The sequence below is a fragment of the Gouania willdenowi genome, chromosome 16, assembly GCF_900634775.1.
Source record: "Gouania willdenowi chromosome 16, fGouWil2.1, whole genome shotgun sequence".
NCBI lineage: Eukaryota > Metazoa > Chordata > Actinopteri > Blenniiformes > Gobiesocidae > Gouania > Gouania willdenowi.
Genome location: NC_041059.1, coordinates 13,218,017 through 13,233,450, shown reverse-complemented (window position 1 = coordinate 13,233,450; position 15,434 = coordinate 13,218,017). Strand labels below are relative to the sequence as shown.

At 36.9% G+C, this 15,434-nt stretch overlaps 1 protein-coding gene across 2 annotated transcripts; it reads left to right on the top strand.

The window, feature by feature from the left end:
* Positions 1–709: 709 nt before the first annotated feature.
* LOC114478646 (meiotic recombination protein REC8 homolog) lies at positions 710–15,227 on the top strand. Of its 2 annotated transcripts, none has more exons than XM_028471841.1 (16): positions 710–826; positions 6,394–6,462; positions 6,546–6,688; positions 6,762–6,834; positions 6,905–7,019; positions 7,102–7,180; positions 8,668–8,735; positions 8,820–8,898; positions 8,996–9,119; positions 9,204–9,366; positions 10,981–11,188; positions 11,822–12,040; positions 12,133–12,217; positions 13,257–13,346; positions 14,743–14,846; positions 15,099–15,227. In XM_028471841.1, exons 1-16 carry the CDS (start codon positions 771–773, stop codon positions 15,200–15,202), a joined length of 1,779 nt encoding a protein of 592 aa, XP_028327642.1. In that variant the 5' UTR covers positions 710–770; the 3' UTR covers positions 15,203–15,227. The 2 variants fall into 2 exon arrangements, with proteins under 2 accessions (XP_028327642.1, XP_028327641.1); XM_028471840.1 differs by lacking the exon at positions 710–826 and adding an exon at positions 4,627–4,737.
* Positions 15,228–15,434: the final 207 nt, after the last annotated feature.

Genomic DNA, 15,434 nt, shown 5'->3' with positions numbered 1-15,434 from the left:
CTTGCCCAAATTCACACAACCTATAGATTCACTGTGGAATCATCAACTTTACCCTAAGATTAATTTCAACTCTAATTTTTTACTGTCAAACTTAAGGTCTGTGTGCCAAATCAGGAACTTTTAAGCATCCAATTTGGCCCACAGGAGAATGTGAAAAACATTATTCATTATTACCAAATAGATTGGTTATATATAATATCTGAGTCCCTTCAAACTCAATTAAACTCCAAATTTGCAGGGGCTCACTAGTTTTCCATACTAAGTCATTTTTAATTGCAATCTTTCATCACAAATGTTGAAAAAACACCTCAGTCTGACAAATTTGCCTTAAATTACACAAAAAAATTGTTCACAAAATCGCTGAAGGGACCGATATGTCATTTATTGCTTGGATATTATCAGCGCCTTACATACTGTATATAATTTAGTCCTACAACTTTTCATTTTATGTCTTAGTTTATTTAGGTTTACTTAGGTTGATTAAAAACGTAAAGGTTTATTACACATATGTTACAGACTTTAAAAAGATGTCATTTTCAAGCAAATCCCTGAATTAGTGATTGGGCAGTTTAGGTTGGATCAGTTTTACTGTGTTAAATGATCAAACATTTGTTGGATGACGTCACAGCTGAACTATCCAATCAGATCGTCCCCCTGCACTAACGATCAGCCTGTTGAAACCTCTGATGTGAAGCGACATTCAGTTCAACTGGGACCAACTTTCTGCCTTTTTTTCCTCGGATTAACGATTCAACTCCAACCCCATCAACATGTTTTTCTACCCCGCTGTTTTACAGCGACACTCGGGATGTTTCTCCATTATCTGGTGAGTATAAAAACACCAACATTTACAATGACTTTTCTGTGTGTGTGTGTGTGTGTGTGTGTTTTTTTTTAATGGTTTGCGAGCTCAGAAAAGGCGACAAATGTTCAACGAACGTGACTTTACAGCAGAATGAATAATAATTAAAAAAAAAACACCTAAGTGATGATTATTAATATGTAACAATTCCTTCCTATGTCACATATCATTCTCCATCCTAATGTTAGGTATTTTCCCCCTGACTTACAAATGTGAATATGTTGATGTAATACATCAGCATACTATTAATGTTAACTTGATCATCTATTTTATAGTTGAATATTTTAATATTTAATTGTACATGGGTCAATGACGTGACATCGAAATATTCCTTCCAACTGCATTTCTTTTAGTTAAAAAAAAAGAGATGTAAATGCATAAAACGATACTAAATATGTTGTAACTTAATGTACATGCGCTCACTTATTATTATTATTTTTAAAATCTCACTAAATAACTTCTGTAATTTATTCTGTTATTCAAAGTGTCAAAATATCAATATATATGACTTTTGTTTTGAAAAAAAAAAAAATCTTTAAAATTACTCTAAATTTATTCAAATGTATGTTCTGCCCTTTTTTTAGTTTTTAGTTTTTATTATAGTCCTGTAGAAGATTTCAAAAATATTTCCATCATAATATTCATGCAAACCTTGCCTGATCATGTACATTTTATGAAATATCATGCGGTGAAATCCTCATTGACCCACATATGATTTGATTGATTACTGCTATGATTATGATTTATATGAAATTAGTCAAAATGTGTTAAATAACTTTACATATTGGAGAATTTAGGAGTTTTTTTAATTTTATTTCAGGTGCGTTTGTGTGCTTGCTGCTGTAAATCTGTGTGTGTTGGAGAGTAAAGGACAGGTGCATCTGGCAACTAAAGTCAAAACAAACTGGAAGCTTTTGATGTTCAGAAGAAACTGTAGCTTTGAAGATAATGAGGCTGAAGAGTTCAAAGAGACCAACAAAAATATCTTACACACTCATTTCTCAGCATATGAAGCTATACCTACCTATCTACTGGTGTCATTTACCTGGTTAGGGTCTGATGGGTTGATGATGCTCACACCCATAAAATGGCTCACATGCACATATAAAGCCATTCCCACCGAGTGTTTAAATTACTCTGTAAATAAATGCTGAATATTTCCCACTGATAGGAAATAAATGAAGGTACATTTGCAAGGATCACATTTTTGGATCAACCAGATGAATTTTATTTCACAGTAAAACAGATGATCCCTCAGTTATTTTGTTGAGAATCACTGCCTAAGATATACATGCCTGTCTGCTACATCATGCAGCTCAGCAGAAAACAAAAACGCTTTAACAATCAGGAAGGCATTTAATTAAAAAATGTACAACCACTGATTAAAAAAAAAAAAACTACTTAAAATATATATATTTCTGGCTTTATTTACTTTTTTCTTTTGCTAAATATTTTGTGAAAAATTTGAACATTTTGGAGAAAAATATGTGTACCTGTGTGCATTAAAACTCATCGATCACAGATGATCTACAAAGGGGGGAAATTGAATTATTCACAGATATGTTCAGCTTAAAAAAATAGTTAACAAACATTTCTATGCTTAAAGTTATCTTTGCCTTCTCAGTGTTTCTCATCTGGTCTCAACCTGACCCCCACATTATGCCACGTTCATTAAATCTCAATCCACACTCTTTTTTTTAGAATTCAACCAACACAATTTAGTTTTTTTTAAAAAGTAGCTGTTGAAAACACATGTACTGTATATAATCTTTTTTTAACACATAAATCTATATATTTTCCTGTGTAACATGCATTTCATTATCTAAAAATAAAAGACAAGTCCCACACAAGAGACATTAAAGGTATAGTAGACAATGTTTTTTTGGCTTCTAATTCCGGGTGGATCATCGAGACTATTGGTCCTCCTAGTTGTCAATCATTCTGATGATATGTTTACGTAAGGACGTCGTACGTGCTCGTGTCCGGTGCACATCGGGTTTTTTTGAAAATGGATTTTCACGTACCGTAGCAAGTCTGACTTAATGGGAAAAGTGCACATCATCTTTTGGAAAGTAAGCTTGCATTTTTGCAGCTGACTCTAACTTGTAAACAGAGCTGTGCACGAAGAAAACTGGGCACGTGAACGCTCTCTTGCGCACGTAGGCGTTCCCTCTTGGACGTGTGTTGCATATGCAGAAGGCGTTTCTTTTCTAAACTTCCGGAAAATCGTCTACTATACTTTTAAGTATTTATTTTTGACCAACTGTCCGCGACCCACCCAGTACAGGTTTGTGACCCACTTTTGGGTCCCGACCCACCAGTTTAGAATTGCTGTTCAAAATGAATGATAAAGCAATATAGAGTGCTTTCACATTTCCTCATTAGATAAAGATTCACTTGATTATTAAAAAATAAAATGATATTTGTAACTATATATTCTCAGCTAAATATGTGTAAAATGACAAAATAAACAAATTAAGTAACCAACTTAATAACTAATAATTATTTAAATAATGAATTAATAAATTAAATGTTAAAAGGTGGGTGGAGAGTAGTCTGAATTGGGTTCTGGAGCAGTGCCCCACCTCATACATCGGACTCATTCGCCAGCCGCGAGCGATTCCAAACCAGCTCGCACCACATCCACCAGAGCCGCTCAAGGCGCGTCATCTGGCTTCTCCTGTGAGAAGTGCAAGCATTAGCCCAGGATTTCTGTTCACTCGCTCACCCGAATCAGGTGATGCCCTGCAAGGGCAGCGATTGGCTCTTGTCTCAGACCTTCCCCGAGGTGATTGGACGAGTGACGAGCACTCAGCATGTGACCTCTACAATGAGCTTCCTCCCACCGGTAGACGAAGGAAAAGAGATCCAGATATATATCCCTGCTTTACATGCATGTTCTTCACTCAGGGTATTTCAAATCATGCTGTTATTTCATACAGTTACATGCATTCAGGCTTCGTTTAATGTGTCGTTATGTTCCAAGTTGAAATTAATGTCGGGACATTGCATAATATTGTAGTCAGTTTCTGAAAACTAAAGCATGCTGGAAAAGAGGCGTGGCAACACCGTTTTTTAATTTTTATTTTTTTAAATAAAAAAAATCTCCAATGAGAAATTATGAGAAAACGTTGGTACTTTGACAACAATGACAAAAATACTAAGGCTAACCAAACAAAAGATATACCAATGAATTGTTTGGAGGATTATTAGAAAAATGCGACAAAGCAGCATTTACTGCAGGTGAATCAACTGGAATTCTAGGTGTGTTTCTAGCAAAAAATAATAATGATAATAACAGAGAATACTAATAATAAAAGAAAAAACGAATTATTGGGTTAAAAATATTTAATAAATAGCAATATGTTAAAGTGATCACGAGGCAGTGACGTCTGTACATTGTAAAAAAAATAATAATAAAACAAAGCAAAAATGTTTATCTGTAATTTTGCATGTTGTAGTTTTAAAGGAAAAACATGTAGGTCTACATTAAGAACATGATAGTATATATATATATATTTTACAATTAAAAGGTTAAAAAAATAATTATAATATAATATAAATTTTTTTTTAACCATATATATATATACAATGCTTGTGATTTTATATATTTTATATGTGTGATTTATATATGTTTGAAGGAATAAACCTCGACCTGTCCGTTCCACCCTGACTAAATCGAAACGAGTCCGCTACAGCTTTAAATTTTCCCATGATCCTTCACGGCCTATATTGTTTACTTTAGTGTAACTTTGTGATGATAATAAATAGGCAATATGGACTATTTCTGTAAAAATGAAGCGGTGTTTAAAAGATGACGTAATAGTCCTCCGTATTACGAGTTTTAGACACTATAGCAGCCACTCATTGAGACCGTGAGTTAAATAGCCTGCTGTAGCATTGTGGTATAAGTTGCCCTTAAGTCCCGCCTTTTTCTGGGCATTCCGAAGTCTTGCACTCTGGGCTACAAACTGAGAACCTGGTTTCTCCTTCCTGCCCAGGGGAAAGTCCCCGGACCGTTGGCAGAAAGTGCCCTGGTTTAATCCAGCGCTGACTGGTTCTCACTGCTGTGAGCTGAGATGTTCGTTAGAACTGAGCTTGGTGATTGTCAGTCAGCATTGTCAATGTTCTAGTAATGCAAGAAAGTTGCTGATGAGTACTTAACACAACGGGGCTCATTCTCAGAATGCTCTCTTTTTTAAATTAACTTTGAATTAGTTACTGGAACTAATACAGTTATGGTTTTATGTTTGGAATGTTATGGAAAATGCAGATTCCACACCCAAGTGTCAAAACCAGGATCCTTCTGGTTATTTCTGTGTTTTTCAACCTTGGGCTCAGGACCCCATGTGGGGTCACCTGGTCTAGTAATAATAATAATTAAAAAAACGGATTAAAAAATCCATGAATTTTCAGACCCACTTTGTCCTATTTCAGGGTTGCGGAGGGATTAAAAATACATCTTCAATATTTTTTACAATTATTATTAGGGATGGGCGATATGGACCAAAATTCATATCTCCATAATTTTTCTCAAAATGGCAATACACAATATAAATCTCAATATTTTTAATTCAAGTCAGACCAGAAAAAACAATTCTGGCTTAAATTTGCTAATGCAAAATGGCACACAGGCTGCACAATTTTGGCTTTTTCACCTATAAGGGACAGCACGTGTGAGTGAAGTCCGCAATATGGGTTGTTTAGGAGAAGGTTTAGGTTAAGACGCATTCAGGAATCCATCTGGATGTTCTGAGATGTAGCGAAAGCAGCAACTCCTAAAACGAGTATTTTAATTCAAAATAAGTTATAAAATATAATTATCAATATAGGAGATATAGTAATTTTCTATATCGCCAAAAATAGAAAACTCTATATATATTGCATCTTGATATATTGCCCAGCCCTAATTATTATTTTTATTCAAATTAAAACACAAATCTTAAACAATTGTATTCTACACTTTCACTTTGTCAAACATATATCTGATTATTATTATTATTAATAATAATAATAATAATAATAATAATAATAATAAGATACATTTAAAAAACATTCCGACCTGGCACAACTTGTCACTGATCCAGGCTACTCTGTATTTGTAATACAGTATAACAAACATGATCAAAAAGTAATCTAATTTTAGGGTCACCAGAAGTTCTTGGTATCAAACTAGGATCACGATCCAAAAAAAGGTTTGGAACCGCTGGGTTATCTACTAATCATTCATTCATTCATTCATTTATCGCCTGTTCCTGCTTTATACTACATACTGGGTTGTCAGGGTAATGCAGGTTCCTAGTCTCGCTCACAGAGGTAGATAGGTGGTATAGGTACATTGATTAATTGATTGGCAGCAACATTGATGGTATGTTTCCAAGCAATAGCGCACATTAATCTAAAACAAGGATTATAGTCATATTCAGAGCTGAATCATTACAGCAGGGAATTGCAGGACAAGGGTTCAACAGTAACAGAAATAAAAATAATAATATTCTTTTGAAATTATTTTTCTTTCCTGTGTTTTTCAGGCTTGTTGCTACAAAGGGCATCAAAGTCCCTCGTAAGGATTTCCTGAAAGTCAACGTTATACGCACCTGGTAAGTCACCATTTGGATGTTTTTATTTTCCCATGTTTTTCCTTGGAGCAGCAGTGACGTCATTACCAATAACATTATTCCAGTGATGACATCATGGACTATGTACTGGAGCGAGTCCCGCCACCTCAACCAGGTCTGCCCCGGCCTCGCTTCTCCCTCTACCTCTCATCCCAGCTCCAGTATGGGGTCATTGTGGTCTTCCACCGACAGTGTGCCATCCTACTGGGTAGAAAACCTTGATTTAAAAAAAAAAAAACAAGAGTGCACATGTGTTGGTGTTGAGCATGTGGTCCATTCAGATGAGATCCAATACATTGTGACCAAGTTACTGAAAAAGAGGAGCTCGCAGAACATTGATATTAAAGACAGCAGGTAGGAGCAAAGTGTTCAGCTCATACACATGTTGGCCTATATTTACGTCACAGTTTGTATTTTCTGTCAGAAGCCATCTGGTGCTCCCAGATGTTCTGTCTATGATGGAGGAGGCAGAGGCAGCTCTGGACCCCTTGTTTGGTGTGATGCAGGACGTAATGCCCAGCCCCAGAACGCTGTTGGAGGTAACATCTGACTACATATGGAGATGAAATGACCTCGCAGCAAACAACAGATGTTAAATGAGTTTTTTCTGTTGTTTCTCAGATGAATTGGGAGTATCAAAGAGAGGCGTCCCCTGAGCATCCTGAACGTCACAGTCCAGTCACTTCTGAGCTGGGAAGCGGTAAGAGCTCATGATAAGGCTGTAATGACATGAAAACAAACTTGCTACTGAAGGTACTTTATCTACGGTAGCAGATTAGGGCCAATGTTTATAAAGAAAATAATTTTTGGCAAATGGTCAAATGATGTGAATAAATTCGCAAGTTCAAAAATTTACTCAAAATACAATATTGTGATAAAAGTCGGACGTTTGCTAATCTACGGAGGCGGACTAGGGCTAATTCACCATATACGACCACAGTCTCCATAAAAACTGGCCCTAATCTGTTATCGTACAGCTGCTCTATAGACCCTTTGATTGTTTGTAAACATTGTGACGTATTTTGTTGGGCGGGGCTTAGCCTGGAGGCAAACCACCATACATAAATATATAAACACTAGATGACTTACCCGTGCTGTTAGACAATGGGGAGTGACGTAGCTACATGGCGGCCATCTTACCTCAGACAGCCGGCTCATTACATCAATGTCAATGGTGCATGTACTATTTAAATAACCCTAACTTGTTAAATCTTCCAAACAATTTTCAAATGGCAAGAGGCAAAGAGGTTTGTAATAAGGCAAACAGTTTGTAAATCCGTCAATATTTCATCGAGTTAAGGGTATTTATTATTGTTATTTCCAACAGCTACCGTAGAGCGCGTCAAAATGTCAGAACATCAGTTGTCTGAGGTAAGATGGCCGCTATTGAGCTTGCGTCATCTAGTGTTTATATACATGTACTGTATGCTTTAGCCAGCTGCGTTTCATGTTTTTGCCTCCAGCGACGTGGGCCAGTAAGGGGTCTATAGCCACTAGGAACAGCTATTGGTATCGGAGCCAAAACAACTTCAGAGATTACAACGGCGTGTTTACGAGCTAAAAGAGAAATAATCCCTTTGTTATTAAGCCCATCTTCGAAGAATAGTTTAACGCATTCATCGATACACAACATTTTGTAGACAGGCACGATCTGCTGTTTGTTGTCATATGGTCAATTGGCCCTCGCCAGCTTTCGTAGATTTGACTTTATTAGCAAACCATTGACTTTTATCACAATAGTGTAATTTGAGTTTATTAACAACATTTCAACTTTAATTTTGTTGTTGTTTTTTTCACTTTAATCTCAACATTATATTTCAACATTATTCTCAAAATTCAAATTTTAATCTTGACATTTTGACTTTATTCTTGATTTGCCTAAAAGTATTTTCTTCATCAAAATTGGCCCTGATGCTCATCTGTATTTATCAAATCACCTAAATAACATAAATACTTCAAAGATTCTCAGTGTTTTCCCCTTAAACACACTTCTAAAGCCTGAAAACAAAATGCTGCAACATATCATGATACACTCTGTCATTCAAACATACAAAAATATGTTTTTTTTTACTCATTTTGGGCCTTAATGTCATATTCACATAACATTCCAAATTTCATTTAGTCTGATTCCTTTTCATTATGACATTTAAGTGCTGATGGTAGACCATGATCTACTCTGTTCTGAAGGTATCACTGCATCTCAGGAGAGCATCACTATGAGAGAGCCTGAGCCGGTCGCCTTTCCTGCTCCAGAGGTACCGAGCAGCCGTTTGAAAAACTCAGAGACATTTTATATCCATCTTTCTTTTCTTTTTAATCCAACATCTATTCACTGTTAGTTTGAAGGTGCAGAGCTTGATGATCACCCTCCAGATATCCTCGATATGCTCCTGGCTCAAACGGATGACTTCCCTGAAGGTGTGTGGCAAAGTGTTTGTTTCTTGAACTTTAACAGAAGTATGGGATTTAAAAAAAAGTTGCATGAACATTTTAAGCGTGATTTTATAATAAACAGAGGAACCGGTAATGCCGAGAGAAGCAGTGACACCAGAAGAACCAGAGCGTGAGTTGGAGAGGGAGGCAGACGAGGGAGACCACGAGAAGGAGCTGACAAAGGAGCCCACACCATCCTCCATTGAGTAACTAAATAGGATCATGTGATCAGAAAGCAGTGGTTCACAGGGAGCATGAAGGATATCTGATGGTGGTTCCTCCTCCCACAGGCTGCAGCCCACCACTACCTCCAGTGAAGATGTTACGTTGTTGCCTCAGGAGGAGCCTGGCCCACGCATTGACTGGATGACACCCATCTCTACTCCTAGTGCGCGCTCCTCAACGCAGGCAGCGGAGGGACGACGCAGACTCATCAGGAGTCTGGGGCTGGAGGTGCTTTTAGCTTATCACACATTTATATGTTATGTGAAGCCATTTTAGAATACTAATGTTATTACAATGATGACAATACAGATTAATATCTACAAGTGTGACACCACAAACACTTGCCTTTTCTTTATGATATTTTATTGACATTTGATCAGTCACCAGGACCTTAATATCTTCTTATTTAACAATGTAAACATATAATCAGTGCTTTAAAATGTGCAACATTTGCAAAACAATGTTGAAACAAAATTTCTAAACACGTTTCCATGGCCATGCGTTATGATTTAGCTGTGTGGTCACTAGCAACAATCCTCTCTGCAGGAAGGAAGTCTGTGCAGAGTTTCTTCTTCTACGTCACAAAAGGGGGTAGAATTTACGTTGGTGTCGTCAAACCTTTTTTCACTAATTTCTTGTTTTCATTGTAACATCAGTGGAATTCATTAAAATGCACATGTAACTCGCATTACTGAGATTGTAACAGGGAATATATTGTCAAATTTAGTTTCAGTAATGCGTAATATTACTGTGTTACTGAAAAAAGGAATGTATTACAGTAACTCATTACTTTTGTAATGCGTTACTCCCAACACTGGTGAACACAGAGACATAAACACCTACTGACGGTTATGGTGACGAGAGGGAAGTAATGTAGAGTTAATATATTCACTCTAAATCCCGATAAATTGATGCACTAATTAACTAAATGTTTTTCCAAACCACATTAAAGCTGAATAAATTAATCTTAGAATTGAATATTCAATCTGATCCATCCATACATCAATATACAACAGTTAGTTCTGACCGAGTAATTTGATTGGACAAGAGACACCCATGAGTGCTGATATAGATCAGTGTTTCTCAAATGAGAGAGAGAGAGAGAGAGAGAGAGAGAAAATAAAACAACACAAACTTAAACAACAACAACTTTCACTTTGTAAATCGAAAGTTCAACTAAAATGCAGTTAAAAAAAAAAAAAAAAGAGCTCAAACATTATGAAAATCTAATTCTAGAAAACAATGTTTTTGGGTCACCAGAAATTCTTGATATCAACATGGGGTCACGGTCCAAAAAAGGTTGGGAACCACTGCATTAAATACAGTTTTTTCTACTTATTTACAAAATTAGATTCTTCGAAATGTTGCAGTCGGACAAAGGGGGGACTTGGATTCAGAAATCTTTTTTACAGACGTTATCACTCGGCTGTTCAGGCGTTTTAATAACCGTCAACTTTCAGTTATGACATGTTTATGTGTTGCCTGGCAACAGTCTTGTCTCCTTTCCAGTTGTGGACCTATTTGTTTTGGCGCAGCCAAATAAATGATTAAATAAACAAATCAATAATCTCTTGTAGCTCAATACTGTTGACTAATAAAATGCGCCTGTCGAACTGTTGTATAAAAGCAATATCACGCTGGAGGTTCTGCTGAATACTCTCTCTCGTGTGATATTACTTAATTGATATTGGTATTGATATTAATTTGCTTAAGAAAAATATCACAGAAAATGTAAAAAAAAGAAAAAAGAATAGAATTTTTGTATAGATACATCTTTGTTTAAAATGAAATACATCTGAAATAAAAATGTTTAGAGTTGTTATTGTGTTTTTCTCCCACCAGGATTTGTCTCCTCCAGTGACACCAATCAGGAGGAGGAGGAGGAGGAGACAGTTGATCTTCTTCGACCCAGAGACGCAGCTTTCTGAGGAGGTTCAGCAGCAGCAGCTCAACAACCCACTGATAGAAACCAGAGCCCCCGATTACCTCCCACCCTCTCATCTCAGGATGCCATCTGCAGCACAACTCTTCAACAACCCCTGCTGCGCATGTGAGTGTCTTTCACACACACACACACACACACACACACACACACACACACACACACACACACACACACACACACACACACGCACACACACACACACACACACACACACACGCACACACACACACACACACACACACACACACACACACACACACTCAATACTGTTGTTAAATTTGTCCAACACGCAATTTATCATATTAACCGACAGCAATATATTCATACATATGGACGTAGATTTGTGTTCAAACTCAACCTTTTGGCTTTCAAATATTTATCAAATAGTTGATAATAAATGTTAACATTCCACAATGCAAAATACATAAATGATAAAAGTTTGGGTGATTTGTGCTGATATCGTATCAGTTCAATACTAGTATCGCATACAGTATAAACAAAGGCTGCAGTATTGGTATCGAGACTTAAGTGAAAAAGTGGTATCTGGTCACCCTTACTTAATACTTACCACAGTATATAATATCTGATCGTTATCCTGATTAGGCTGCTGTGCTGTGCCCATGACCTAAAAGATGATAAACAAGGAAGTGATGGTGGGTGTTTCTGAGGTACCTCAGTGGAACTTAAATGGAAGAATTAATTTTCCTTCTTTTTTCCACAATTTGTTTTCCCCTGCAGTTTTGCCTGAAGAGATTCAGGTTCTATGGAGACAGGCTGCAAACATCACGCCTATCTTGGGCTTGAACCTGCAGGTCGGTGAGCGAGGAATCGAGTCGACCGACTCAGAAAGAGAAAGAGAGCAGGAGATGATGGAGGCGGCAGAAAGGGAGGAGAGGAGACTTAGTCCTGAGGAGATCCTCAAACTGGCAGCAGAGGCAGAGATGTTTGAGATTTCTGGTACAGTTGTTGTATCAGCAAAAACGTATACACACACACTGAAGCGTAGAAAGGTTTGACTAGGTTGTGTGTGTGTGTGTGTGTGACTAAAGCCCAGGGTTCTCTGCCATTGGAGGCTTCTGACCAGAAGGACGTGTCACGGGAGATGTCCCCCATGTACACGCCTGAGAAAGAGGGGTGAGTAGCAAAGACACAACGCTGTGAGCTACACAACAGCAACACATGATACATGATTTCATACATAAAGAATGTTACAGGAAACTCTGCATCTGCATCCAACATCAATATGAACGTAAATTCAGAGGTGAAAGTAACTAATTACAAGTACTCACGTCACTGTAATTACTGTAAGTTGCTTTTATGGTTACTTGTACTTTTTTGAGTATATTTGTAAATCAGTAATGTTGCTTGTACTTAAGCACGTTTTAAAAGAAGTAAAGTAATCCATTACATTTCTACACCCAACCATTACTGAGTAAATCATTCTTTTTTGTTTTAAAAATGATCAACGAACATTGTGAAACTACAAAAAAATGAAATGACCAGACAACAATCAAATGCATCACATCATAGTTGACCAATCAGATTAAATGTAATGCACTGCGCCAAAGCAGCAATGAATGCTGTCTGATCATTTTTTTTTTAAATTTTGAATTTAATTCATTGGTGTTACAGTATTTTTTTTAAAAGAATTGTACATTTTGACAAACCTTTTATTTTATACAGATGCCTTTGTGGAAAAAAATGAAGTTCCAATTGTGTAAGATTTCATCTGTTTCTTTATAAGTTTATACATGAGATGTTTACTGTATGCAAGGGAACCGTGGCAAGACGTTACATTGAGTACTATTTCATTGAGCTAGTTTTTACTTGCACTTGAGTATTTTATGTATGACTTACTTGTACTTGTACTTGAGTACAGTTTAAATCAAGTAACAATACTTCTACTTGAGTAGTATACAGTATATCAGTACTCTTTACACCTCTTATTAAATTTCTACCAAATCAGCCTTTTTATGTGTGTAAACTCCAAACAAACCTACCGTGATAAATAGGATTTGCCATCCTAGCGAATAGTACGATTAATAATAACTTACACACACACAGTGGACATCATGAAATAATTGTCATTGGTTTTCTGATGTTGTTCAGAGATCAGAAGGAAATGCCCTGATTTGCTTCACACAGACTGACTTTGATGTTGTTTTGTCTGCAGGTCCACAGTCTCCAGGTCTGTTTCTGCACTGCAGGGCATCCCAGAGGCTGAACAAGAGTTGCCTCAGCAAACAACACCAGAATCTGAAGGGTAACCAACACACGTCTCAACACCACCCGACACACTCAGGGAAACTTTTCTGAGCTGCAAAATAAATCCGTGTCTTTGAGTTATTGTTATTTTGACAGCAAAAGAGTGGGAAAAGAAAACTGATGCAGCTATGGTTTTCCTTGTCAGAAGTGGAAGTAGAAAAAGAAGTCATATTGCTTGGGACCAAAAATAAGTGTATTTTTTAGTGCAATGTCAGTATAGAGCAGGGGTGTCAAACTCATTTTAGTTCACGTGCCAAATACGGACCATTTTGACCTTAAGTAGGCCACAGATTTCAAATTGGAAAAAGAGCAAAATTCAACATTAATGTGGCGTGGTTTACACTTCTATGTAAAAATGATGTATGAATTATAAAGCAGGGATTCTCAACTGGTGGGTCGGGACCCAAAAGTGGGTCACGGACCTATACTGAGTGGGTCGTGGACAGCTAGTCAAAAATAAATAAATAAACAACCAATGTTTGTCATGCTGGACTTGTCTTTTATTTTGAAAGAAACTTTTCTTTTGATAGGCATGCTGTGAAATGCACAGGAAAATATGTAGATTTATGTTTAAAAAAAAGAGTATATATGTGTGTTTTCAACAGCTATTTTTGAAAACTTAAATTTGGTTGGTTGAATTCTAAAAAAAAAAAGAAAAAAGAAAAAAGTGAGTCGCAATTTAATGACCATGGAAAAACGTGGGTCCCAGGGTGAGACCAGTTGAGAACCTCTGTTATAAAGTATGTGCACTTCACTGTAATTTCCCTGATTTTGGGAATTTGGGAAACATTTGTGAAATAGTTTGAGTTCTTTTAATAATTTTTGATTAAAATGACTGCCATCATGCAATATGAGAATGAGAAAACTGAGCTCTGCACATATTGTATAGATTTCACTTAAATTTTTGTATTTGAAGCGGCTGAGATATCTACAGCGTTGGTTGGTTATTTACAAAATGTTTCCTGTTATTTCTATGATTGTTACTTTCTCGATGGGGCCAAATTTGGTGCTGTAAAGGGCCAGATTTGAGTTTGACACATGTGGTATAGAAATTGATTAAACTTTAGGCCTGCTGGTTTAAGGTGTGTAAACAAAGAATGAAAGCTAGTTTGAGGGCACACGGTAATCCGCAGACATCACACCCTCATAAATACTGTACAACCTCTCACAGTTAGAAATATTTAATGTGCAAACACGCAGCTAAGTCAAGATTTACAGCAAAAAAAATGGAATGAAACCCTTTAGAAGGTGGACTGGCAACAAAAAAAGTCTTGTTTGGTTCAGTTTTCTCCATCTGATTGTATCAATGTATATTTTTGTGTTAGAGTATATTAAAGTCTGTCTGCTAATGTGTGTGTGTGTGTGTGTGTGTGTGTGTGTGTGTGTGTGTGTAGGTTACTGCCAGAGCTTCCTGAACATGAACTCGTCATATTTCAGTCTCTGCTGCCGCCGGATGTCGACCGCAGGACTGTCAGCAACATTTTTCTGAGGCTTCTGGGTAAGAATGTGTTTCTGTTGTTTGAACTAAGCCTGTCAAAGGCCTGCTGAAATGTACATGATTAATATACACATCATTAATGGCGGAACAGGCCCAAACCAAGGGCGTTCTCACTCATTTCATTTCATTGGTGTAAATTAACATTTACACCAATTTTGACATCCATTAAAATGACTGTGGTGGGTTCAGGGTAAAGGAAAATCTCAAGACTATATTTTTGATGTTTTTTCCCGTGTGCGTGTGTTTCTATAGGTCATTTATCAAGCCGTAAAGTGCGTGCGGTGCAGCACGAACCTTATGGTGATATCATCATATCACCTGGAGCCAACAGTTCAGAGGTGCACCTGTCGCCCTAAAGTCTACAGAAAAACCTGCGAGGGTGATGTTTGTCTAAAGAGTTGTGGATCACGACATGGATTGAATGTACGAAACATTTAAAGAAGTGCGATGTCACGTGAGTGAATACGCAGGATGAATATATATGGTTTTGGCGTGTTATGTATGTTTTTTTTACATGATTCCGTTTTTTAAAGTGTTGCATTTACAGCTTTGTACAATTCAGGGTTTTTATTTATTGTTCGATGATGT

Coding starts and splice junctions, on each gene's coding strand:
- LOC114478646 (XM_028471840.1), top strand. CDS start 4,658: ATGAAGCGGTGTTTAAAAGATGACGTAATAGTCCTCCGTATTACGAGT. Junction 7,181..8,667: donor CACTTCTGAGCTGGGAAGCG/GTAAGAGCTCAT, acceptor TCTGTTCTGAAG/GTATCACTGCATCTCAGGAG. Junction 12,218..13,256: donor TACACGCCTGAGAAAGAGGG/GTGAGTAGCAAA, acceptor TTTTGTCTGCAG/GTCCACAGTCTCCAGGTCTG.